The 26,131-nt window shown below is 42.3% G+C and overlaps 1 protein-coding gene across 2 annotated transcripts; it reads left to right on the top strand.

Moving 5' to 3' along the window:
- The first annotated feature begins 1,703 nt into the window (after positions 1 to 1,703).
- On the top strand, positions 1,704 to 25,418 carry Letm2 (leucine zipper and EF-hand containing transmembrane protein 2). 2 transcript variants are annotated; one of them, XM_090353906.1, is made up of 11 exons: positions 1,704 to 2,217; positions 3,323 to 3,402; positions 4,999 to 5,449; positions 8,233 to 8,376; positions 11,683 to 11,820; positions 12,247 to 12,447; positions 13,943 to 14,062; positions 19,843 to 19,956; positions 23,196 to 23,288; positions 23,596 to 23,697; positions 24,355 to 25,418. In XM_090353906.1, the coding sequence occupies exons 2-11, from the start codon at positions 3,356 to 3,358 to the stop codon at positions 24,415 to 24,417; spliced, it is 1,473 nt and encodes a 490-aa protein (XP_090210032.1). In that variant the 5' UTR covers positions 1,704 to 2,217; positions 3,323 to 3,355; the 3' UTR covers positions 24,418 to 25,418. The 2 variants fall into 2 exon arrangements, with proteins under 2 accessions (XP_090210032.1, XP_090210033.1); XM_090353907.1 differs by having other exon boundaries at positions 1,704 to 2,221.
- Positions 25,419 to 26,131: the final 713 nt, after the last annotated feature.

The following is a 26,131-nucleotide window of genomic DNA, read 5'->3' as shown; positions in this document are numbered from 1 at the left end:
TTTCTTTGTTGCTGTTTTTGTTTTCTTAGCTCATTTGTCTGTGTTTGGGAGGGCAAGAAAGGGGCTCACAGAAATGGAGGGACGAAGAATGAATAAATACAGCGTGGTACTCCCTCATTAGACACTATGTTGAAAGGGAACTATACACCTTGTATGTAGGGACAGGAGGAAAAAGATGGGAGAGAGCCAGGGAAGGAGGGGTGGGGGAATATTGTCCAAAAGGAAGTGTACACATTACCTGACTTATGTAACTGTAATCCCTCTGTAAATTACCTAAAGAATAACAATAAAATTTTAAAAAATAATTCATTGTGATTTGTGATATGTTTGTAAATTAAAATTTAGCTAGTCCCATCCTTTAAAAAAAAATGCTGACATATGGCGATGGTAGAAAACCCAGCTCATCTTTCAAATACTGGGCAAGGAATCCTTCATCTGCCTTATGAATACTTAATGATTTTTTACTGTGCCTGGTTGTAAGTAAATACAATGCATGAATAAGAATGTTTCCCAGTGGAAAATGTCTCCCAGGACATTGAGGAGAATTTTTTGTATACTTTCTAATCTTTTCCAGAAAAAAGTTCATGTATGTGGAAATACAGTCAGGATATGTTTGTTAAATATGTTTGTATGAAATGGTCTTAAATTAACCACCTTCAGGGAAGGAAAGGTGATGCAAAAAGATGTGATTTTAATTCTAAGTAAACATAAAACGAGAAATGAAACCCAGTATATGGAAAGTTGGGCATCAGATATGCACAAAGGGACCTCTAGCGGCTAAACTGAAAAGCTTTATGTACACAGTTGATCCCATTTAGTTAGCTGAAAACGCTTTGTGGATTCGAAGTGGTCTGCATTTCTTACAAAAATTTAATGCCCACCATCTTTCATCCTCACACATGTGCTGCCCAGATGAAAAAGAAGTCTGTAGCTGGCTCACATGTAAATAGAATTCTCCGCGAGAAAGCGACTCCTTATTGTCTGGAGTGAGTAGAGCCAGTACAATTTTCATTTTGAAAAGAAGACCCAAATAAATGAATGAGAAAAATGGGCTAAGAAGAATATTCTATATCTTTGTTAAGTTGCCTATCCCAAGAAACGAAGCTCCCCGAAATGTGCTACGCCTGTATTTTACACTTCAGATGTCGGAATTTGTACACAAACTACGGGTCATCCCCAACACCTGTTAAGATCATTTCTCAGTAGAATTTAGATTTCCCCGTATAAAGACGTCTCGGCTTTGCAGTCTTGCTTTTGGAGAAGCGAGGGGGGTGTTTCCCTTCCTGCCACGCCCCCTCGGTCTCCTCCGCGGCTCTCAGATCCCCCAAAGGCAGTTTCCGAGTGGTGGGTGGGAGGAAGAAACTACATCAGAGTGACGTCACTCGTGATTCCAGGACGGTTACCATGGCGACTATCAGACTTTACACTAGGCCCACTCAGGGTTTCTCGGAGGGTTGGCTACCGACTGCATCCTGTCGATAAACAGGAAGACGTCAGTCTTGGGAACTCCAGCACCGACGCTTCCTGGACTAAACGCAACCGAGAAGTCATTTCGCGTGTGGTGAGACCTTGAGGCCTCTCGAGCGGCTCCCGGGAAGGAACCCGCCCTCCCCAGCATTTGAAAGCTCATTGGATGGTGGTGTCGTCACTCCGTGACGTCACGGGGCGACAGGCAAGAGGTGGAGCCATAGAGACTCGGCCTCGGGGCCTTTCTAGCTGGCGGGCGGGGGAGGAAGTGGGACGGAACTTGGGAGGACCGAGGCGGCCGTTCCGGGGAGCGGGCCGCGGCGGTAGGGGTAGTTCCCGGGAGAAGGTAGACGTGGTCGCGGTACTGCTTCCTGGTGGACGGCGCTTACGTCGCACCTCCTGGAGCCCGCTTCCACTGCAACTTCCCACTTGGCTCTCCTCCGCCATCGACTTCGTCCCCTGCCCAGCCTCCACTCGTGGGAATTCAGCCTCCACACACCCCCTCTCCCGCGCTTCGCCGCCGGTTTCCTCTCTGCCATGAGCCCTGCTTCTCTCCTCTTGATTTCCACAACCAGGATCACCCTCCAGGACTGTCTTTCCTGGGCCTACCCCGGCCCTGCATCTTCCCACAAACAGGGAAAATTCCCGCGGCCCCACCCCAACCACAGCCCACCCATACCCCACTCCCGAAAACCGCGGGCAGAGGAAGCGGAGGACGCGTTTTGCATTGCGTGGTGACGCGCCAGACAGGCAGGTAACCCCCCTGTGAGGGGTGGGGCTGCCCCAGGGGGTGCTGCCCAGGGCGGGGTGCCAGCCTGGAAGCTCTGTAACCGCCGGGCAGTTGTGGCCTTCCTCCAGCCAGGTGCCCTGCGCCACGGGCTATTTCAGAGCCTCTGCCATCCCCAGATGCTAGTTCAGGGGTAGAAGTCTTCCAGCCTGGTAAGATCCTGGTGATCCGCTAAGTTCAGTTATTGCGTCCACGGGAGCAATTTGCAGGTACCCAGTATACCTTGGCTGATGCCTAAGTTTAGTTAACTTAGCTAACTTGAGGACTGGAGTAGTTTGATCAAATAGAATAAAAGTTCATTTGAAACCAATTCAGATACGGATGTCTTTCTCACCTTCTTGAATAACCATCCCCGCCGCCCTTTGGCAGGTTTTTAAATAGTTCAGGTCTTTGAGTGGAAATAAAAATGTGAAAGCCAGATCATTTTCATGAGGAGCATCATCTTACAGATCATTTGTCTGTTTGGGGATCTCCAACCCAGAGCTAGGAAAATGTTACAATTGTTGAAATGAATTTGAAGGAGATTTGCACTTTGAATATGCAAATTTTCTGCTCTTAAACCCTGATACCATTAAATTGATGTGCGTGAGGGGGGGTGGGGGGGGCTTAAATTCAGGGCCTGAGCTCTGTTCTTGAGCTTGTTTTGTGTTTTTTTTTTATTGTTGTTGTTGTTTGTTTTTTTGCTCTACCACTTGAGCCACAGCTTTACTTCCAGGTTTTTGGTGATTAATTGGGCAGGCTTTGAATTATGATCCTCAGATCTCAGCCTCTGGGGTATCTAGGATTACAGGCATGCACTACAGGTACCCAGCTATGTCTTTTTAAAACTTCTTGGGGCCGGGAGCGTGGCCAAATGGTAGAGTACTTGCTTAGCATGCATGAAGCCTTAGGTTCGACTTCTCGGTACCACATACACAGAAAAAGAAGTGGTGCTGTGGCTCACATGGTAGAGAAAGCCCAAAGGCAGTGCCCAGGCCCTGAATTCAAGTGCTAGGACTGGCAAAAAAAAAAAAGAAGAAGAGAAGAAGAAAAAAGAAAGAGTATAACTTCTTTACTTCTTTTGCCTAGGTCTCTTGTGTTGGTTAGTTGAGACACATCCATATGGCCTTCTACAGTTATCATTCAGTCTTAGCTATTGTCCGGACAAGGTAAGCTTTGGAAATGTCCCTTCCCCCTTTGGATCTATGAACTTCATTCATCTAAATGGAAAGGATATATGTAAAAGGACTGGCTTAGTATACAGTGCTAGTGATATTTAACTATGTTGGCTCTTGATGTTGTAATGTATTTAAGCTTTAGAAATTAGGCCAAATCATGTTGTAGATGTGTAGGATAGGTAAGATAGAAGGGTCATGTTTCCAGGGTGATACCTCTGAAATTGATTAATATACAAGGTTTTCAGATGTACAAAGGAATAAAAAGGCTATTCCACAGTCCTAGGATATATGCTTGTCTCATAAAGGTCTGTTACCACTTATTTATGTATTCAAAAGAATATTCACAGAGAACTTGATATGTTCCAAATATACTGTACACTTTCCAATTTGGCCATTAAGAGTGTTTTTTTCTTTTTACTTTAAAAAAAAACGTTTTGGCATACTTTAAAAATAAAAGAATGGAAAAACCATTTATTTGCCAGAAGTCTTTTTGCCAGAAACTTGCTTTGCTCAGATCTGTGTGTGCGTGTGTGTGTGTGTGTGTGTGTGTGTGTGTGTGTGTGTTAGTACTAGGGCTTGAACTCAGGGTTTGGGCACTGCCCCTCTACTTTTCCATTTAAGGCTAATGCTGTACCACTTGAGCCATTCTTGCACTTGTGGCTTTCTGCTACTTAAGAATCTTACAGATTTTGCTTTGAATGTGATCTTCAGATCTCAGCCTCTTGAGTAGCTAGGATTATAGGTATGAACCACTAGTGCCTGGCTTGTCTTATTTTTATTTTCCAGTTTAACTGAAGATGATAGATTGTTGCCATAGTATAATACAGATTCTTAGCCATAGTGCTCAATTCTTACTCCTAATGTTCTTGAGAAATTTTGAAGGAAGGGCATTTCTTCTGTAAGTTGCTCTCATTTAAAGGAATCCATAGAAAAAACTTACACAAAGCAGTGGTTAATCACCACAGATGATTATATATTATATGATTATATATTATATTATATGATTGGTTAACCACCACTGCTATGTTCCTAAACATTCCTATTATCAGGAGACTAGGTAAAAACACAAATCTTCTATCCATTTGGCAACAATGCTATCAGATGTCATAACTAACAGAAAAGTGTTTGCTAGTAGATAATTAAGTCAATAGAACTTCTAGCTTCTTATAGCAAATTATACTTAGAGATTCATTTATTAATTTTTATAGAACATACTCAGTGGTTATATTTAAGCTTAGATTAGATGTTATATTTGAGAGGAGAGAAGAAGCTGCTCATTGGTAGTCTTTTTTTTTTTTGCCAGTCCTGGGGCTTGAACTCAGGGCTAGGGCACTGTCCTTGGACACTTTTTGCTCAAGGCTAGCATTCTGCCACTTGAGCCAGAGCACCACTCCTGGCTTTTTCTGTGTATGTGGTTCCAGGGAATTGAACCCAGGGCTTTTGTGCATGCTAGGTGAGCACTCTACCACCATGCCATGTTCCCAGCCCTCACTGGGAAAGTCTTGCAGGATGGGCAACCCTAATATATATCCTTTGTAATCTATTTTGTATTACTGTGTGTTAAAAGAATATTGCTTTTCATTCCAGATTCCCTAGCCATTTTTTCCTTCCTACCTGTTCTTCTCATTCTCCATCATTTGCATTTCTTCACTTGCCTGATTATGTAAGTAAGAACTATGTGAAGAATTACGGAACTAAGAAATACTCCTATACCAGTCAGTCACACAATGAAGGACTTCATTTACGAACTAGACTAATCCAAAAGCCACACACATCAGCTTGTTGGCTACACCAGGGCCCTAGTAAACCTCAGCTGGAGCAAACCCCAGAAAAGCCAAAAGAGACAAATCCTCAGTCCACAAAAAGACCTGAGATAAAGATTAATGAAAGAAAACGATCTTACAGACAAAAAGTCGTGGATGAACTTAAGTATTATTACAGTGGATTCCACTTGCTTTGGATTGACACCAAAGTTGCTGTTAGAATGGTTTGGAGACTGCTGCATGGGCAGGTGCTAACCAGACGAGAGAGACGAAGGGTAAGCATGAATTATGTATGAACAAGAAAATGTGAGATTTAAAGTGAGTTATTTGGAACCAAGCTAGGCTTTGTGTGTGTTGGTTTGTTTGTTGAAGTACTAGGATTTGAATTAAGGAGCTTCATATTTGCTAGGTCAGCACTCTACCACTTCAGCCATACCTGGAACCAGTTTTTGCATCTTAGTTTTAGCCTAGGGTCTTGAGTTTTGGCCTATGTCTGATTGAAGACCTTTGTAGCTAAGGTTACAGGAATGCTCCACTATGCCTCATTTTTCTGTTAAGATTCAGTCTTGCTAACTTTTTGCTGGTGCTAGTCTTGACCTTTCTCAGGCTCAGCTTTCTGAGTACTTGTGATTAGAGCCACTAGCCCTGGCTAGTTTTAAAAATGCCAACGTATCCTGGTGTGGTGTCTCACGCCTATAATCCTAGCTACTCAGGAGGCTGAGATCTTAGGATGTGGATTCAAAGCCAGCCCAGGTGCTAAAGTCCCTGAGATTCTTATCTCCAGTTAACCACAAGAAAACCCAGAAGTGGCACTGTGGCTCAAGGTGTAGGGTGGGAGCCTTGAGCTGAAGAGCTCAGGGACAGCACCCAGGCCCAGAGTTCTAGCCTCATGGCCAACAAAAGAACAATAATGCCAATGTAAGCCAGGCACCAGTGGCTCACTCCTACTCAGGAGGCTGAGATCTGAGGCTCACTATTCAAAGCCAGCCCGGGCACCAAAGTTCATGAGACTCTTATCTCCAACTAACCACCTGAAAACCTAGAAATGGTGCTGTGCCTCAAGGGGTAGCACTCAAGTTTTGAGCTGAAGAGCTCAGGGACAGCGCCCAGGCCCAGAGTTCAAGCTCCACGACCACTACCACTAACAATAAAAAAGTCAAAGTAGCTTGCCTGGTATGTTGAAGGCTATGTGTTGGGTCCCTCATTCTAGATATTAAAGTGGGAATTATAAATACTGGTGAGAACCAGAGTTTGTTTTCATGTGCTGAGGGTGAAACCCCTGGCCTTGCACATGCCAGACAAGTACCTGACCACCTGTAACCTTCATATAACTTGAGTTTCCTTCTGAGTTTGTCTTTAACAAACTTGCACTTAGTTTTTAAAAATATATTTGCCTATACAGTGATTACAGTTATGTTTTTAATCTGTCCAAGAATTTACAAGACATCAGGTTAAACATATATGTACAAAGTATTCTAAGCATCTACATATTTTTTTTTTTTTTGCCAGTCCTGGGCTTGGGCTCAGGGCTTGAGCACTGTCCTTGGACTTTCTCAAGGCTAGAGCTCTACCACTATGAGCCTCAGCACCATTTCTGGCTTTTTGCTATGTACGTGGGGTACCGAGGAATCGAACCCCGGTCTTCGTGCATGCTAGGCAAGCACTCTACCACTAGGCCAAACTCCCGGCCCGCATCTACATATTTAAAACACACTTTTAAAGCTCAGTGCAGTGGCATATATCTATGGGGAAGGTGAAGCTGGAGAATGAGTTTAGTCTATGAATACAAGATTAAGACAGTGCAAGAGCGAGGACTCAATATTTGCATACCCAATGATATGGACATGGTATGGGAAATATAAACACAACTACATAGACATAAAAACTTATGACTCTATAGACATAATGTTTTATTACACTGATTAATATGTATCCATGATATACAAACCCTTATTCTAATTTTGATTATGTTCTAAAAATTAAGTGCCTGTGATTGAATACAGAAATCCCCTTCTTGAATACTTGTTTGTTAAACACATCATTTGAAATATGATGTAAAAATAAATGTTAATAAATTCTTTAATTAAAAAAAAATCCCATCACCAAACAAACAAACAAAAAAACCAGTAAATTTTAAACTACAGGCTTGCTCCTGTGATCTTAGCTACTCAGGAAGCTGAGATCTGAGAATTTTTCTTTTCTTTTTTTTTTTTTTTTGATTGGTCATGGAGCTTGAAGTCTGGGCTTGGGCGCTGACTGTGAGATCTCCAGCTCACGTCTAGCACTCTACCCCTTGCGCTACAGCACCACTTCCGGTTTTCTGGTGGTTAACTGGAGATAAGTGTATCAAGAACTTTTGTGCTCAGTCTGTCTTTGAATCATGACCCTCAGATCTCAGCCTCCTGAGTAGCTAGGATTACAGGAGTGAGCCACTGCGCCTGGCTCTGAGGAGCATTTAAAGTCAGCCTGGGCAGGAAAGTTTGTGAGACCCTTATCTCCAATTAATAGCAAAATGTCTGACTCAAGGTGTTGCTCAAGTGATAGAGCACTAGCTGTAAGCAAAAGTGCAAAGCCCAGGTGCCAACACAAACAGATAAGCCAAAAATCCAGCAATTTTTTTTTCCAGTCCTGGGACTTGAACTCAGGGTCTGGGCAGAATCCCTCAGCTTATTTTGCTCCAGGCTAGCACTTTACTACCACTTGAGCACCACTCCCAGCTTTTTCTGTGTATGTGGTACTGAGGAATTGAACCCAGGGCATGATGCATGCTAGACAAGCACTCTACCACTAAGCCACATTCCCAGTCCCCCCTCCCCAATAAATTTTAATTAATGCTATGTCATTAAAATATGTATCCTTAAGAAATGTCGATAATATATTTGGCTGTTGTAGATTTTCTTGATATCTCATAAATATTACATAGAGTCGCAGAAAACCTCCCCCCCACCTCTATCTCTCTCTCTAAGCATGTAAGGACCAAGGCAGACTTTATTTGGCTTAGTTTGTTTTGAGCATGCCCTAAAATAACGGGGTATATCTTATATATCCATTCCTCTAGTTGTTGAGAACTTGTGCTGATGTCTTCCGCTTGGTCCCATTTATGGTGTTCATAATTGTGCCCTTCATGGAGTTGCTGATACCACTGTTTGTGAAACTCTTCCCAAATATGTTGCCATCAACTTTTGAAAGTGAATCCAAAAAGGTAAGGCTACCGCCCTACCCTTCTGCTGAAGAGCTCAGGGACAACACCCAGGCCCAGAGTTCAGGTCCCACAACCAACAAAAACAGAAACAAACTAACAAACAAAAACACAAGACTTTGCTGGGCACCAGTGGCTCATGCCTGTAATCCTACCTATTCAGTAAGCTGTTATCTGAGGATCAAGGTTCAAAGCCAGCCCAGCCAGGAAAGTCTATAAGACTCATATCACCTGTTAACTACCAAAAAGGCAGAAGTAAAGCTGTGAGTCAAGTGGTAGAGTGCTAATCTTGAACAAAAATGCTTAGGGACATCACCAGGCTCACAGTTCAAACCCCAAGACTGTCACCAAAAAAAAGAAAAAAAAAAGAAAGAAGACTTTAGTTTGACTTCAGATTTCTCTATTCTGCTTTGAAACACAATAAATAAATAAATAACAAAATATTTCATAGGCAGGGAGTAGAATTTAATGCGCTACTCCCACCTCTCCACCTAAGCTTTCACTGACATCCAGCATCAGTGAAGTGCATCTGTCCCATCTAAAGGGCCCATATTGATACATCATTATTAGTTAGACATTGGCTTCACTCTTGGTAGTGTACAGTTACACATTTTGTATTGATCTCATGTATTATATTATAGAGAATAGTTACATCGCTCTAAATGACCCCTCTGCTCTTCCTGCTTGTCCCTAATCTTTTTCCTCCAGCCCAGGGCAACCAGTGGTCTTTTCACTGTGTCCACAGATTTGCCTTTTCTAGAAAAATCAGTTTGAATTATAGTATGTGGCCTTTTTAGGATGGGTTCCTTTTTAGCACATTTAGTTTGTCCATGCCTCTTCAAGACTTCTTGTGTGTGTGCACATGCGCATACATGTGCATACTATACTTCTGCTAGGAATTGAATGTAGCACCTAACTTCTGTTCCTTTGCTCAAGGCTAGCACTCAAACACTTGAACCACAGCTCCACCCAGTTTTTTAATGTTTAATTGGAGATAAGAATGTCACAGATATGTCTGCTTGGGCTGGCTTTGAACCTAGATTCTCAGATCTTAGCTTCTTAAGTGGCTAGGTTTACAAACATGTACCCAACCACACTGCATTTCTTTCTTTCTTTCTTTTTTTTTTTTTTTTGCCAGTCCTGGGCTTGGGCTCAGGGCTTGAGCACTGTCCTTGGACTTTCTCAAGGCTAGCACTCTACCACTTGAGCCTCAGCACCACTTCCGGCTTTTTTCTATGTATGTGGTACCAAGGAATCGAACCTGGGTCTTCGTGCATGCTAGGCAAGCACTCTACCACTAGGCCAAACTCCCTGCCCACCACACTGCATTTCTGATGATATGATTCAATGTAGTGTCTACAGGTCATCTCTCTTCTTTTTTTTTTAATATATTTTTTATTGTAATTAATAGAAGGGTTACATGATATTTGCCAGATAAATGGTGCCTTAATTCCCACACATTGATACCCTTTCACATGTCATGGTCCCCATTTCCCTTCCCCCCTCCCCCACCCCTCATCTTGTTTTCCCCCGTTCCCTATCCAATTTCAGATAACCAAATACAAATATATCCGATATATCAGGTAACAAAGTGAGATTGTGTAACAATATGAGATAACCAAGGGATAGTAGAAGTGATGAGAGCTCTCTTCTTTTTTTTCAAAATTTTTTATTGTGATTAATAGAAGGGTTACATTATATTCACCAGATAGAAGGTGCATAACTTCACAAACATTGATACCCTTTCTCATGACATGGTCCCCATTTCCCTCCCACCCTCCCCCCACTTATCTTGATTTCCCCCCTTCCCTATCCAATTTTAAATAGCCAATTAAGCACATATAAAATATATCAGATAACAAGGTGAAAAATTGTAACAATATAAGATAACCAAGGGATGGAAAAAGAGATGAGAGATAACATAGTACATTAAGGGCAACAGTCACTCATTATATGGCTTTTGTTTCCTTATCCTGGAGTTCCTTACATTTAGTGTCATACTATTTGGCCTAATAATGTCTCTAGATTTTGTTCTATTGTAAATCTCTGCTAGGAGAGCCCAAGGTTTCTACTGATTATGACAAATGAGGAAGACTATTGGGCCTATGTTCCTTTGAGACTGGCTTACTTCACTTAATATGATTTTTTCTAAGTCTTTCCATTTCCTAACAAATGGGGCAATGTCATTCTTTCTGATTGCAGCATTTCATTGTGTACAAATACCACATCTTGTTGATCCACTCATCAACGGAGGGACATCTGGGTTGGTTCCATATCTTTGCTATAGTAAATAGTGCTGCAATGAACATCATTGTGCTAGTGGATTTAGTATGCCCTTGTTTCTGGACGGTTGGGTAAATGCCAAGTAGTGGAATTGCTGGGTCATAGGGGAGCTCTATGTTTAGTCTTTTGAGAAACTGCCATACTGCTTTCCATAATGGTTGAAGGAGTTTGCACTCCCACCAACAGTGTAGTAGTGATCCCTCCTGGCCACATCCCCTCCAGCATCTGTTGTTATTAGTTTTCTTGATCCTGGCCATTCTAACTGGAGTGAGGTGGAATCTTAGAGTTGTTTTGAGGTCATCTCTCTTCTGTGTAGTGATTTTTTTGAACATTTATTATAGTACTTAACAAATTATAGCTACTCAGGAGGCTGAGATCTGAGGATCAAAGTTCAAAGCCAACGGGACACAAAAAGACCTGAGACTCTTATCTCTAGTTTACGGGAAGTGGGGCTTTGCTCAAGGGTAGGGTTGTAGCCTTGTGCTGAAGAACTCAGGGACAACACCCAGGTCCAGAGGTAGGATTAAGCCTTAAGCTTAAGAGCTCAGGGACAGCGCCCAGGCAGGCAGACTTCAAGCCCCATGACCCCCCCGCCCCCGCACACAAAAAGAACAAATTATAGTTATGTCTGTTTTCTATTTAAACACTATACTATTTTAGAATAGAGTTGGTTTTCTAGTTTTCTTATTTATAGAGCAGAATCTGAGACTACTCAAACAAGGTGTTTACTCAAGAAGCAGCCAAGATACCACTTGACAGTTTGAGTTTGAGATACCATCTCATTCTGCATAATGACAAAGCCTTCCATTTTGGGTTTGTCAGATGCTATGATCATTGTATTCATGAGAAATAAATGTAAGATCAGGGAGACAAGTTTCTTTGCTCTGGCTCTCACCAAAACCCTTCAATTAGACTTGCACATTAGTACAATGCTTGTTTTATGGATGAACAATGACAAGGTAACAGTTTTTTCTTTCATCTTTACCAAGATATGAATAATTAACTTTTTCCTCTTCTACTATTAAGGAAGAAAGACAGAAGAAGAAAATGGCTGCAAAGTTGGAGCTAGCAAAGTTCCTTCAAGAAACAATTACGGAAATGGCAAAGAGGAACAAAGCCAAGTTGGGAGATGCCTCAACCCAGTTCTCATCCTACGTAAAACAGGTGCCAGTCTCTTCAATCCTGCCAAACACTTCTGGGCTGGAGTTACATGAAGAACTCATGTTATCAGGGATCTCCCAAATTGCTCACAATCTTTGCAGTTGCACAAATCTAAGTTACAAATATATGCCATTGTAAATATTCACAGCAATTTGCAGAAAAGCCCAAAGTAATCATTGTGTTGAGAATGATAACGTCTTGGAAAGATCAGTAGAATTAGTCAAACTTTTATACTACTCCTGATTTTTCAGATGATTTAGTTTGACTTCAGACAGATTTCTTTACTCTTCTTTGAACCACTCACAAGATCCATTTCCAGACAGTAAGTAGAGTTTATAACTGCTTTGATCATTCTTTCAAATAGTCTGCTGGACTGTTTACCTTCAGTAGGAAACACATTTTAATTAACCTGTTTGTCCCATTGCCTAGGTCCAGACAGGCCACAAGCCCAGCACAAAGGAGATAGTTCGATTCTCCAAACTCTTTGAGGATCAGCTAGCCCTGGAACACTTAGATCGACCTCAGCTGGTTGCCCTTTGCAAACTGCTAGAATTGCAGTCCTTTGGAACCAACAATTTGCTCCGCTTTCAGCTCTTGATGACACTGAAGTCTATAAAAGCAGATGATGAAGTAAGAGCTTAACCATAGCGGTAGGGGATTTCAAGGCACTGGGAAGCATCTTCAGGTAACATTGTGATGAAGTGCAGTATTTTCTGTTGGGTCTAGTCATGGACTGGTTCTGACAAAATGAGTTGTTTAAACAACTATTACCATGACAACTCACTTGAACCTTGATTACTCATTTTTAGGAATTGTTTGATATACTGGGGAGTTTTTTCTTTAGAAGGCCATTGTAAGCAGTCTTTATTTGATGTCTTAGCTGGGACTAATCTACAGCAGTTAGGACATGCTGGGAAGGAAGTAGCAGCTCAGTAGATTCCTGGCAAGACCATATCCCCACACCTCTAGTCCCCAATAAGGGAGTAGTGCCAAAGTCAATACTCCAATGGACAAATTGGACTGGAAGGAAGGAGGTGGCAACACATAATGCTGGGAGGAAAAGCAAGACCTAGACATCTTACAGAAAGCACTATTTAGAGTATAACTGCAAATTAGATTTCTTTCAAAACTGGAAATGGCTGAGCATGAAGGCTCACACGTATAATCTCAGCTCTTCAGAAGGTTTAGATCATGGTTCATGGTTCAAGGCCAGACCCTGCAAAAAGCAAGAACCCATCTAATAGCTAGGCTTGATGGCATATGCCTGTTTTCTCGGCTACATGGGCAATGTAAATTGGAGAATGGTTATCTAGGCTAGCCCAGACATGGATGTGAGATTCTATTCCAAACTAAATCATAAAAATGTCTATGGACATAGATCAGGTTGTAGAGTGCCTGCCAACAAGCATAAGATCTAGAACTCAATCTCTAGCACCACAAACAAAATTGTGAATACCAGTAGCTCATTCCTGTAATCGTAGCTATTCAGGATGCCAAGACCTGGAAGATCTTAGTTCAAAGCCAGTCCTGTCAGAAAACCCCAGCTCCTGTAAAGCATCGTATCTAGAGGAACTGAGAAAACATGATCCCATTGGCTCCATTTTGATTTAAGATGTTGTTTTCACAACTTTGGAATCAATAATACTGATCCCAGAAGTACTCTAGATTTGGATCACACTAAGTGGAAGTTATGGTTACTTATTGAGGGAGCTTTGTGGACCAGAGAGTTAAGGGCATTTCTGGGGTGGAGGCAGAGGGTGGGGTGGGAGGTGAGGGAGTAACACTGGGACATGCAACAAGTGGTATCTTAAAATCTTTTCAAATGAAATGTTTTTTCTACTGAATACCCCCTCTCCCCCCCAAAAAAATAGGCTATGAGAAGAAAAGGATGTCACAAGCAGGCAAAACAAACTGGTAAAATGTTGGGGAGAAATTACATAAATTTCTCTAATATTAATATCTGTTATAAGTATTCCCTGCATCTCAACTGCTGCCTTCCTACTCTGTACTTTTGGGTCTTGACCTTCGCAGAAATCAGTGCAGGAGACAGTCAAAACATCAATTCTATGTGTCTGTATATTCTGCAGCAATCAAAAGATTCAACTGTTCCTTATACTTCTTGCAGATGATTGCCAAAGAAGGAGTGAAAGATTTGAGTGTGTCAGAACTACAAGCCGCCTGTAGGGCCCGAGGGATGAGATCCCTAGGTCTTACTGAGGAACAACTACGGCAACAGTTCACAGAGGCAAGCAACAGTTCTCCTGGCCTTCTTCCCTCATACTCTCTCCCATACAATATGGAAACCTCATTTTGCAGTCTTTGCAAGTTTGTTAGTCAGCTTGCTGTTACTGAGACAAATACCTGAGATATTCAACTTGAAGATTTATTTTGGATTTCAGTTTCAGAGCTTTCAGTCCATGGTCCCTTAACCCTCCTGCTCTGGACTTGTGATCACAAAGTACATCATACAGAGATGTGGTAGGGGTGATTAAGAACTTTTGTGGTTAAGAATATAAAAAAAGGAGGCACAGTCCCAGTAATTCCTTTCAAGGGCATTCCCAATTGCTGACCTTCTCATTGGCCCCATCTCATAAGGTTTCCCCATCTCTAACAGCACTAAACCTAGGGACCAGGCCTTCAGAATGACATGGGCCTTGTGGGGATATTTAAGATCCAATAAGTAAACCATCTTACCTAACTTGCCTTATTTCATTGAGCATTGGGACACTGAAACAAGCTAGATTTATTTGGTATTTTGGAACAGTATACTACTTTTTCTGTAGCGGTATTACAAAGTACCATAAACTTCAGTGGCTTAAAACATTGCCTATTACCAGGTACTGGCAGCTTATGCCTAAAATCTTAGCTACTCGGGAGGCTGAGATCTCAGCATCATGGTTCTAAGTCAGGTCACACAGGAAAGTCCATGAAACTCTTATCTCCAGTTAAGCAGCAAAAAGCTGCAAGTAGAGCTATAGCTTAATAGGTTGGGTGCCATCCTTGAGCAAAAAAGCTAAGGGAGAATGCCTAGGCCTTGAGTTAAAGCCTCAATACTGGTGCCAAACAAACTAACCCAAACCAATGTCTTTTAGTGCACACTTCCATAGTGTAGGCCTACTTCCAAATCATTAGTTTTGTTGGCTGACCTAGTTCCTTGCAGCTATAGGAACAAGGATTTTATCCTGGCTTCCTCACTGGCTGCTAGCCCCCAGCTACTCTCACCATTAAGAGCACCCGTATCTTTTACCTTTTGGCCCTTCTTCTATCTGCAAAGCCAGCATGGACTTTTTGCATTCAGATTCCTTTTGTGTTTCAAATCTTGAACTTGCTGTGTTTGACAACTAACTAGTACCAAATTTAAAGGTTTCATGTGATTATAGAAGACCCACTTGGATAATACTCTTTTAAGATCAGCTGCTATAGGATCTAAATTGTTTCTGCAAAATCCTTCCATAGCTCACCTATAATAGTGTTTGAATGAGTAACTTGGAAGTGTGGATACACCAGAGACAGGGGAATCATGGGCTACTCGAGGTACAGGAAGGGACTTGGCAGAAATTCTAGGCCTGCCCTTTGATGTCAGTCTGTTGAAAAATCCAGCTCATGCCTGCTGACCCACCTGAAACTGCTTTTCCACTAACCAAATGTGAAGTGTATGCTTTGGTTATAGTTGTTTACTAGTGCCCCTCAGGTAACATGTTTGTATTTTAACTAAAAGCATTACTGCTTAAATGCAAAGGAATTTACTCTTATTCTATTTGTCTCTCTCTGTCTTCTCTCCTCTCCTTCCTCCCTCCCTCTTGTCTCTTCCAGTTTCTCTACCCTTATTTATTATTTTTGGCAGAACTAGGTACTGCATGCTAGTCAAGAACCATTCTACTTGAGCTATGCTCCCAGCTTGTTATTCTCTCTCTCCTCCCTCTCTCTCTCTCTCTTTCTTGTCGTGGGCCTTGAACTCTGGGCCTGGGTGGGTGTTGTTCCTGAACTCTTTAGCTCAAGGCAACCACCCTACCCCTGGAGCCACAACACCATTTCCCATTTTCTAGTGGTTAATTGAAGATAAGAGTCTCATGGACTTTAGTGCCCAGGCTAGCTTTGAACTGTGATCCTAAGATCTCGCCTCCTGAGTAGCTAGGATTAAGGTGTGAGCCACTGTGCCCCATTTGTTTTTTATTTTGTCAGTCATGGGAGTTGAACTCAGGGCCTGGGCACTGTCCCTGAGCTTTTGCTCAAGCTTTTTAGCTCTCTACTACTTTGAGCCACAGTGTCACCTCTGATTTTCTGGTGGTTAATTGAAGATAAGAATCTCATGGATTTTCCTACCTGAACTGGCTTTAAACCAGGATCCTCAGATCTCAGCCTCCTGAGTAGCTAAGATTACAGGCGTGAGCCACTGGTACCTAGCTTGGTATTATTTTATTTATTATTTTTTGCCAGTTCTGGGGCTTGAACTCAGGGCTTGAGCACTGTCCTTGGACACTTTCTGCTTAAGGCAGGCACTCTGCCACTTGAACCACAGCACCATTTTGTTTTTTTTCTGTGTACATGGTACTGAGGAATCAAACCCAGGGCTTCATGCATGCAAGGTGAGCAGCCTACCACGAGGCTCCACTCCCAGCCCCAGTATTATCTTTTTAAACTTCAAAAATCCAGACACTCTTTGACTTAGCACATTTTCAGGAATTTTTTTTGCACATGTGCAAAATGACACAAAAATATCACTGTAGCACTACTTATAGCAATAGACTGGAGACTAAAGTTTATTAAGAGGAGAAACATTGGGGCTGGGAGTTTGGCCTAGTGGTAGAGTGCTTACTTAGTATGGATGGGTTCAATTCCTTGATACCACATACATAGAAAAAGCCAGAAGTGGGCTGGGAGTTTGGCCTAGTGGTAGAGTGCTTGCCTAGCATGCATGAAGACCCGGGTTTGATTCCTCAGTACCATATACATAGAAAAAAGCCAGAAATGGTGCTGAGGCTCAAGTGGTAGAGCTCTAGCCTTGAGAAAGTCCAAGGACAGTGCTCAGGCCCTGAGCTCAAGCCCAGGACTGGCAAAAAAAAAAAGAAGCCAGAAGTGCTGCAGTGGTAGAGCTCTAGCCTCGAGGAAAGTCCAAGGACAGTGCTCAGGCCCTGAGTTCAAGGCCCAGGACTGGCAAAAAAAAAAAAGAGGAGAAACATTAAATTATGGCATTTCTATACAACAGAATTCTGCACAGGTGCCAGATGCAGTGGCTCTTGCCTGTAATCCTAGCTACTCAAAAGGCTGAGGGCTAAGGTACTAAAGTCCATGAGACTCTTATCTCCAATTAACCACTAGAAAACCAGAAATGGCACCGAGGCTCAAGCAGTAGGGTGGTAGCCTTGAGCTGAAGAGCTCAAGGACAACACCCAGACCCAGAGTTGGAGCCCCAGGACCGACAGGAAATTAAAAAAAAAAATGAATTCTGCACAGATGTTTTAATGGGGCACCACTCTATGTACTGACACAAATCAATCAATCTTGGAGACTCAATCTCCAAGATATTTCAGTGGAAAAACAAAGGACAAACAGCACATATATGTCACCCTTTGGGTAAAGATTTATACATGCCACACATACTTTGGGTATGGTGGCTCATACCTGTGGTGTTCCCAACTACTCAGGAAATTAAGGCAATAGAAGCTAGATAACAAGACCCTGATTTTTTTTTTTTTTTTTTTTTTTTTGGTGCTGGTCCTGGGGCCTGGGCACTGACCTTTTTTGCTCATCACTAGTGCTCTATTCTTTGAGCCACAGATCTACCTCTGCCTTTTTGGTGATTAATTGGAGATAGAGTCTCATGAGCTTCCCTGTCCAGGCTGGCTTTGAAGCTAAATTCTCACATCTCAGCCTTCTGAGAAGCTATAATTACAGGTGTGAGCCAGAGGCTCCCAGTCCTGTGGCTTGAACTCAGGGCTTTAGGTACTGGTCTTGGTCTTTCTCAAGGCTAGCACTGTACCACTTGAGCCACAGCACCACTTCCAGGATTTTCTGTGTATGTGGTACAGAGGATTTGAACCCAGGGCTTCACACATGCTAGGCTCCTGGCCACAAATCTCTACCGAGGGTAGATTTTTCTTTCTTTTCTCTCTCTCATTTACTGCCAATTCTGGGGCTTGAACTCTGGGCCAGGGTGCCATCCTTGAACTTCTTTTGCTCAAGGCTAGCACTCTAGCACTTGAGCCATGGTGCTACTTCAACACTTTTTTTTGTATATACATAAGATAGCCCTGGGAAATTGTGTAAGGAACTGGTGTAAACAGTTGCTTCCAAGGGAAGAGGTGACTAGACAATAGGGAAGACAGATTTTTTGTGGGGGGAGGCAGGGGGTGGTTTATGGAGTGTGAACTCAGGGTCTGGGCACTGTCCTTAAGCTTACTATAAACCACTTTAAGACACACCACCAGTTCTGGTTTTCTGGTGGTTAGTTGGGAGTCATGCCTGGGCTGGCTTTGAATGACAGTCTTCAGATCTCAGCCTCCTGAATAGCTAGGATTATAGGCATGAGCCATCAGCACCTGGTTACTTTTTTTTTTTTAATTAAATACATTATGTTTTGTCTTTTGGACAAATATGATCTAATTTTTTTTTTTTGCCAGTCCTGGGGCTTGAACTCAGGGCCTGAGCACTGAGTTCCTTGGGCTTTCTTGAGGCTAGAGCTCTACCACTTGGGCCATAGCACCACTTCTGGCTTTTTCTATGTATGTGGTCCCGAGGAATTGAACCCAGGTCCTCATGCATGCTAGTCAAGCACTTTGGCACTAGGCTAAACTTCCAGTCCCTAAAATAATTTTTTAAGCTTGGCCAGGAGCTAGTGACATGGCTTAGTTGGTAGAGCACCTACATACCAAACATGAGGCCCTGAGTTCTAACTGAAGTATACTTTTTTTTTTTTTAAGTGAAAATCTTGTTGTTGGGCACTGAAATTCTAACTACTCAGGTAGCTGAGATCTGAGGATTGTGATTCAAAGCCAGCCTTGGCAGGAAAGTCTGTGAGACTCTTATTTCCACCAGAAACCACCAGAAACCTGGAAGTGGCGCTGTGGCTCAAGTGGTAGAGTACTAGCCTTGAGCAACAGCACCTAGCCCCTAAGTTCAAGCCCCAAACAGACAAAAAGAAAGCCAAGCCAGGCACCATACCTGAAATCTCAGCACTTGGGAGTCTGAGGTAGCTAGAGAGACCTTGTTTAAAGAAAAACAAAACCAAGAGTTGACCAATTTCTTAAAAACTTAATCTTTCTTATTCTAATATTGATTTTCTTGGTTAGTAAGGTTGCTTTTTGCTGGGTGTAGTGGCTCACGCCTGTAATCCTAGCTACTCAGAAGGGTGAGATCTGAGGATCAAGGTTCAAAGCCAGCCCGGGCACAAAAGGACCTGAGACTCTTATGTCCAATTAGCCTCTAGAAAACAGGAAGTGGGGCTTGGCACAAGGGTAGCAAGGGTAGGGTGGTAGCCTTGAGCTGAAGGACAGTGCCCAAGCTGAGTTCAAGCTCATGACCTACATACAAAAAAAGTTTATTTTTGGTATGCATCATCATATTGTTTCTGATTTATTCTCTTGTCTCATTTCTGGCTAAGGAAGATAACTAATTACTTGGCTCCAGAGTTGACGGTTTACTTGAATATGCAAGTAAATGCAAATAAGCCCTTTATATTGTGAGGCAGTTTCTATCCCGGGGAAGAAGTCAGGAATCCAGGGGGTTTGTTTTGTTTGTGCTGGTACTGAGGTTTGAACTCAAGGCCCTTAGCAGTTTTGCTCAAGCCATATCGCCATTTCTGGCTTTTTTTTTTTTTTTTTTTTTGCTAATTGACTAGAGATAGGAATCTCACAGACTTTCCTTCCTGGGCTGGTTTCAAACTGTGATTCTCAGGATCTCAGCCTCATGAGTCCCTGAAGTTTAGCTAGAAGGCTAGTGGCTAGTGTCAGAGGTTACCAGCATGTAGTAGAGAAAGCTGTAACAGAAAGCTGAAGATGACCTTGTTTCATTTCCTTCCATCTGCAGTGGCTGGACCTCCACCTAAAAGAAAATGTCCCTCCTTCTCTTTTGCTCCTGTCACGTACCTTCTATCTGATAGATGTGAAACCAAAGCCAATTGAGATACCACCAAGCATACAGGTGAGCAACAGGGTTGGAAGAGGCTCCATCATAACTGAAGCCTTTCCACCAGTACTTAGCTCCTCTCAAGGAAAGTTTGTTTGTTTTTCCTGCCAGTCCTTGGCCTTTAACACAGGGCCTGAGCACTGTCCTTGTGCTTTTTCTCAAGGCTAGAGTTCTACCACTTGATGCCACTTGAGCCACATCAGCATGTCTGGCTTTTTCTATGTATATAGTACTGAGGAATCAAATCCAGGTATTAGTGCATGCTAAGCAAACTATCACTTGTCCAAACTCTTAGGAAAGCAATTCTTTTGGAATTTGGACTGTCACACTTTTTTTTTTTTTTTTTTTTGGTCCTGGGGCTTGGACTCTGGGCTTTGGTGCTGTCTCTGAGCTCTTCAGCTCAAGGTTACCACCCTACCCCTTGAGCCACAGTGCCACTTCCGGTTTTCTAATGGTTAATTGGAGATAACAGTCTCATGGTCTTTAGTGCCTGGGCTGGCTTTGAACCCAGATCCTCAGATCTCAGCTTCCAATGTAGCTAGGATTACAGCAGTGAGCCAGAGCACCCTGCTTCACACTTCTTTGAATCTTCAAGTAGTTATACAAAGGAATTTCAATTTAACACGTCCATTTATGTGTAGAATTCATCTTGATCTGTGTCAAAATGACCACTTTGACATTTATTTAATCTTTTTAGAAAGTTCCAAAGACACCCTAAAGCCATGCAGTTTGTGTGTGTGTGTGTGTGTGTGTGTGTGTGTGTGTGTAACTTAGTGATAGATCAGGTGTGAGGCCCTAGTTCTATCCTTCCACAAAGCCACTCAAGACTACTTCAACTCAGAGTGGCACTACTGCCTTTAAACTTGATACAGGAATTTTATTAAATTCTTCGACTATATGGTCTTCATCTGATTTTTTTTTCACCTCGACTCTTCTCTCCTTTTAAACGGTATGGTTCTTCCACCCCACCCCCCCACCATGTATTCAGTTTTTTTGTTTTTTTTTTTAATGGGTAACCTAAACCTTTTGTCTTCCTCCAATTTTATTTCCTTACTAACTTGCCTACATATTGAAGAACATGTCCAGGGTAGACCTATCAGAAAGGGTCTTTCATTTCTTTGTTAGTATCTTCAAGTATGGCTCAGTTTTCTTGAGTGAAACAGAAAAAATGCTTGGGGCCAGGAGTTTGGCCTAGTGATAGAATGCTTGCTTAGCATGCATGAAGACCCGGGTTCAATTCCATTTATATGTATGGTACCACATACATATAAAAAGCCAGAAATGGTGCTGTGGCTCAAGTGGTAGAGAGTATCAGTCCCAGCTAGGACTGATACTTTTTTTTTTTTTTTGCCAGTCCTGGGCTTAGTCTCAGGGCATGAACACTGTCCTTGGACTTTCTCAAGGCTAGAGCTCTACTACTTGGGAGTTCAAGCCCCGTGACTGACAAAGAAAAAAAGATAAGCTCTTGATTCTTCCTAGCACAAATCAAATCCATTTGAAACCCAACATGAAAAGTTTACTTTAGGAAACACAATGGTGCTTTCTCTCATTTCCCCGGGATAATCTGGTTTTGGTTTTGTCCGTGATGGGTTCTAGGAAAACTAAAAGCCATTTTTTTTTGCCAGTCCTGGGCTTGAGCTCAGGATCTGAGCACTGTCCTTGGACTTTCTCAAGACTAGAACTCCACCATTTGAGCCTTAGCACTACTTCCTCCTCAGTACGGAGGAACTGAACCCGGGTCTTCATGCATGCTAGGCTAACACTCTACCACTAGGCCAAACTCCCGGTCCCTAGAAACAATTTTTTTGTGTGTGCACCAGTCCTGGGGTTTGAACTCAGGGCCTGAGCACTGTCCTTAGGCTTTCTCAAGGCTAGAGCTCTACCACGTGAGCCACAGTACCACTTCTGGCTTTCCTTTTTATGTGGTACTGAGGAATCAAACCTGGGTCTTCATGCATGCTAGGCAAGCAAGCACTCTACCACTAGGCCAAACTCTGGGCTGAGAAACAATTATTAAGAGCAAGGTAATCTTGGAGGGGCAAAATGTCACACTAAATCTATTTCTCAGAATTACGCTTGATGTGGAGTCTTTATCCAGGTATTGCTTTCTGGCTTTGGAAAGACCTGAGAGAAACATGGAATTGAATAGAACTCTGAATTTACATAGCTCTTTTTCTTTCAAAGTACACAAGTTATTTTCACAGAGCATATCTGTTATTTTTGTGCCAATACTGGAGCTTGAACTGAGGGACTCAAGCTGTCAGCTTTGTATATTCATGGATGGTGCTATACCACCTGAGCCTTACCTTTAGTCTTTGTAATTTGGGGACAAGTCTCCAGGATTTGTCTGCCCGACAGCCTCAAATTTCAGGCTCCAGAGTACTAGGATTATAGATGTCAGCCACCAAGTCCCTGGTTATAATCTTTTAAATCTAGTCTGATTCTTAAAGCTAGGTTAGCTAGCTAGTCAGTCACTGATCTATTATAACACCCTTTCCCCACTTTCCTTGTGTTACTCAGGGGCTCACACACTTAAGCAATTTACTATTGACAGATGCCCTCCAGCTCAAGAGCTCCTGTTAAACTTTGTGTTTGTGTGTGCCTATCTTGGGGTGTGGACTTGGCCTGAGTGCTATCCCTAAGCTTCTTTTTGATTATGGCTAGCGCTCTACCACTTGATCCACAGCTTCATTTCCAGCTCTTTCTTTTTTTTTTGGTCCTTTATTAGAAGTCTCATAGACTTTCCTGCTCAGTTGGCTTTGAATGGAGGTCCTCAGCCTCCTGAATAACTAGGATTACAGGCATGAGCCAATGGTGCCCAGATTGTTTCAAACACTTTAAATGAATATTAAACATTATCCTACCATTTGTCAGTAAAATTTGCCATTTATGATACAAAAAATGATTGAGGTCAATTCTGACCAAGCTACACCAGTGCTATCAGAAACATTCATTTTTTTTTTCTTTTCAAAAAAGAGAATAGGACAAGAACTGGCAAGTTTATGGCTTGTTAATGACTGAAGACTTAAGAGTGAAACTTTCATATAGTGCTCAAAACTGAAAGGGAAATAGAATTGTAAGTTGTTATTTCAGGAACATATTTCTTATGTTATACACAAGGGGTGTGGTGGGAGAAGGAAGTCAGGGATTTAGAGGAAGGCAAATGATGTTAAAAAGCACTCAATACTGTAAAAGACTCAATTTCTGGAAGAGCAGCAGATACCATATACTATGTAAAATATTCCTCTCTCTAGGCTCCGAAGACAAACATTTCTGTGAAATCATCTACCTCCTCTGAATCTAAAGAGAACGTGGTAGATTGTGCACCCCAGCTGAAAGGAACTAAGGTTAGAGGACTTAAGTGACTAACCTATTTATTTTTCTAAGCCCCTTCATGAACCCATTTTAACAACACTCCTTAAGATCTATTTAGTGTACAGCTTGTTTCTAAGTAAATTATTTTGGACTGGATATGTAGCTCCATCACTCACACACACAAACCCATTACTTGTTATGTATTCTTTCAGATTTTTGCCTTTCAAATCCTGTGCTAGCATATGATTCCATTCTTACAAATTCCTTGTAGTCATGGTAGTAGACCTAGTATACACTTTGTTTTAATCAGTAATCCAACCCTCAGTTCTGATGTTTAAGGGTGAAGAATTTATACAACTACCCCCAATACCATCAACACCCATAAAACCATCAGCACCTACTTCTTTACCTAAAGGATCCATCTCTTCTTCTAAAGAGGCTGTAAGTAATCAAAGAGTATTCAAAGTATTCTAGTTAGATACCTGAAAGGGCAGGAAGCTTAGCATTCTAACTGAAAAATGCTGCAGAGTTCCTGTCACCCAAACTGGAAACTGTAGGTTGAACTCTAGTCATCTCACAACCACTGTATTTTACCATAATGATCCAAAAGATAAAAAAGAAAACATTTACCAGTTAATTAAATGGTGAACCAGACTTAAACATGTTAAGTCTAAAAGCTAAATTATAGTATTGCAAATCCTTATTTTTCTATGCGCCAGATGGAATTTTTTTTTCTTAACCATGTATTTCCTGGTGTCAGGAAATACTAACAGGAAAGCAATTAAAATAACGTGTCCATTTTTCTGATTTGGGTGAAGGAATTTGGGGCAAAGTAGACAGCATGACACAAGTAAACAGGAGAAAATTCAAAGAATTGAATTTTGGTGTAGTTTTGAAGGTTCAAAGTTGCTGTGTGAACACAAATGGGCTAAATAAACATCTAGAAAATGACCCAAAGGCACAAGGAGCCCTGCTTGCATGTCTTTCTCATTTTTATTACCAATGTAGGTAATAAACAGATGTAACTTTTTGGTCAGTAAACTTTTACCAAGAACACAAAAAAGTTATGATCCAGTTGGTCCTATGTTTTATACCTAGACCCTGCAGGCCAAATCTAAGAAGATCTCTCAGAACAGCAAGGCTAATTCCAAAGGAGCCTAAGGACCAGCTGCAGGCTCTCAGCAGTGGCACCACACCCATGAAGGACTTGAAGGACGTCCAGCTAAGACTCAAGTCTGGTCTGAGGATCAGCCATTTGCTCCTTGGTGGGCTTGTAACCGTTCCAGGGATCAGCCATGACACCAAGTTCAGGTCACTTAGAGAAATATAATTGAAAGCCTAATTCCTCTGTACTACTGTCATCCCACTAAACTTTATGTAAAGCCTATCCCCACCATATTGTTTTTGAACAGCTTGTTTGTGTGTGTATCTTTCTAAGAGAGAAGAAGGGTTTTTTTCATAATGAATGGAAACAGCTTGGCACCTTGGATACTTTTGCTTGAAATCCCTAGTCAAAACTCAGGACTCTGAAATTTATTTCAGAGCATCTGACCAACTTTTTCAGATGGGTCACCAGCAGAAACAGTGCGCTGGAAATAAAGCACCCCTATGAGATAAGAAAGCACCCTATGAGATAAGATGGATATACTTCTCAGTAAGAACTACCTTCTTGGAAGAAAAATTGGGAAGTTGAACAGACTGGCAATCAAAACAACTTGGCTGATGCTTAGCTGTTCAGACAGACGTCAACCTCCTGTGCCCACAGAAGCTGCAGGAGTCTGGAAGGTGGCCACTACTCTAGCACATATGGCTTTCATTAGCTACCATTATGCTAGGAAACAAAATTAAGGGTTTACGGCTTACCCATTTGTGCTGGGTGTGTTTGGTCAGTTTGTCTTTCACAGATGAGTCTGTTAGCTGGGCGTGGCGGCTGATGCCGGTAATCCTAGCTACTCAGGAGGCTGAGATCTGAGGATCGAGGTGCCAGCCTAGGCACAAAAGGACCTGAGACTCTTTATTTCCAATTAACCTCTATAAAATGGGAAGTGGGGCTTGGCTCAAGGGTAGGGGGGAGCCTTTTGCTGAAGAACTCAGGGACAGCACCCAGACAGGCAGAGTACAAGCCCCATGACCCACAGAGAGAACAAGAGAAAAAGAGGGGGGGGGGAAGAGTGTTAATCATAGGGAATCACCACATATAATTCCTGCACTCTAAGTATATTGTTAAGGTTCAGTATTAATACTGGAAACAATTTGGCAAGACTGCTATACCTCTGAACAAAAACTTTCTTCCCTTGGGGTAAGGGAGAAGGTATGTCGGCTTGTCCACAATGACATTAAATTTTATTAAACTTGCTGTGAAATTGAGAGCAGTTAGGTGGGATTTATATAAAATAATCTGGTCTAATCACTTACACAAGAAATGCCAGCACTCTTCATCAAGAACATGCATCTTAAAATGCTTCAAAATGCTAGCTACTCCGGAGGCTGACATCCAGCCCAGGGAACAGTCCTGGGTTGAACTCAGGGCCTGGGCACTGTCCTTGGACAGTCAAGGCTAGCACTCTGCCACTTGTGCCACAGCACCACTTCTAGCCTTTTCTGTGTATGTTGCTCTGGAGAAGTCAGGGCTTTGTGTATGCTAGGCGAGTACTCTACCACTAGACCACATTGTTGGCCCCCGGGAGACTTATCTCCAATTAACCACCAGAAAACTGGAGTGACACTGTGGCTCAAGGACAATGCCCAGGCCCAGAGTTCAAGTCCCATGACTGAAAAAAAAAATGCTTCAAGATGTTGGTGCCTACCTATAATCCCAACTTTCAGGAAGCAGAGGAGGGAGGGAGTTTTAAGGCCAGCCTGGACTACATAACGA

Source organism: Megascapheus bottae, chromosome 20, assembly GCF_031878675.1.
Source record: "Megascapheus bottae isolate mThoBot1 chromosome 20, mThoBot2.hap1, whole genome shotgun sequence".
NCBI lineage: Eukaryota > Metazoa > Chordata > Mammalia > Rodentia > Geomyidae > Megascapheus > Megascapheus bottae.
This window is presented reverse-complemented; position numbering and strand designations above follow the sequence as displayed.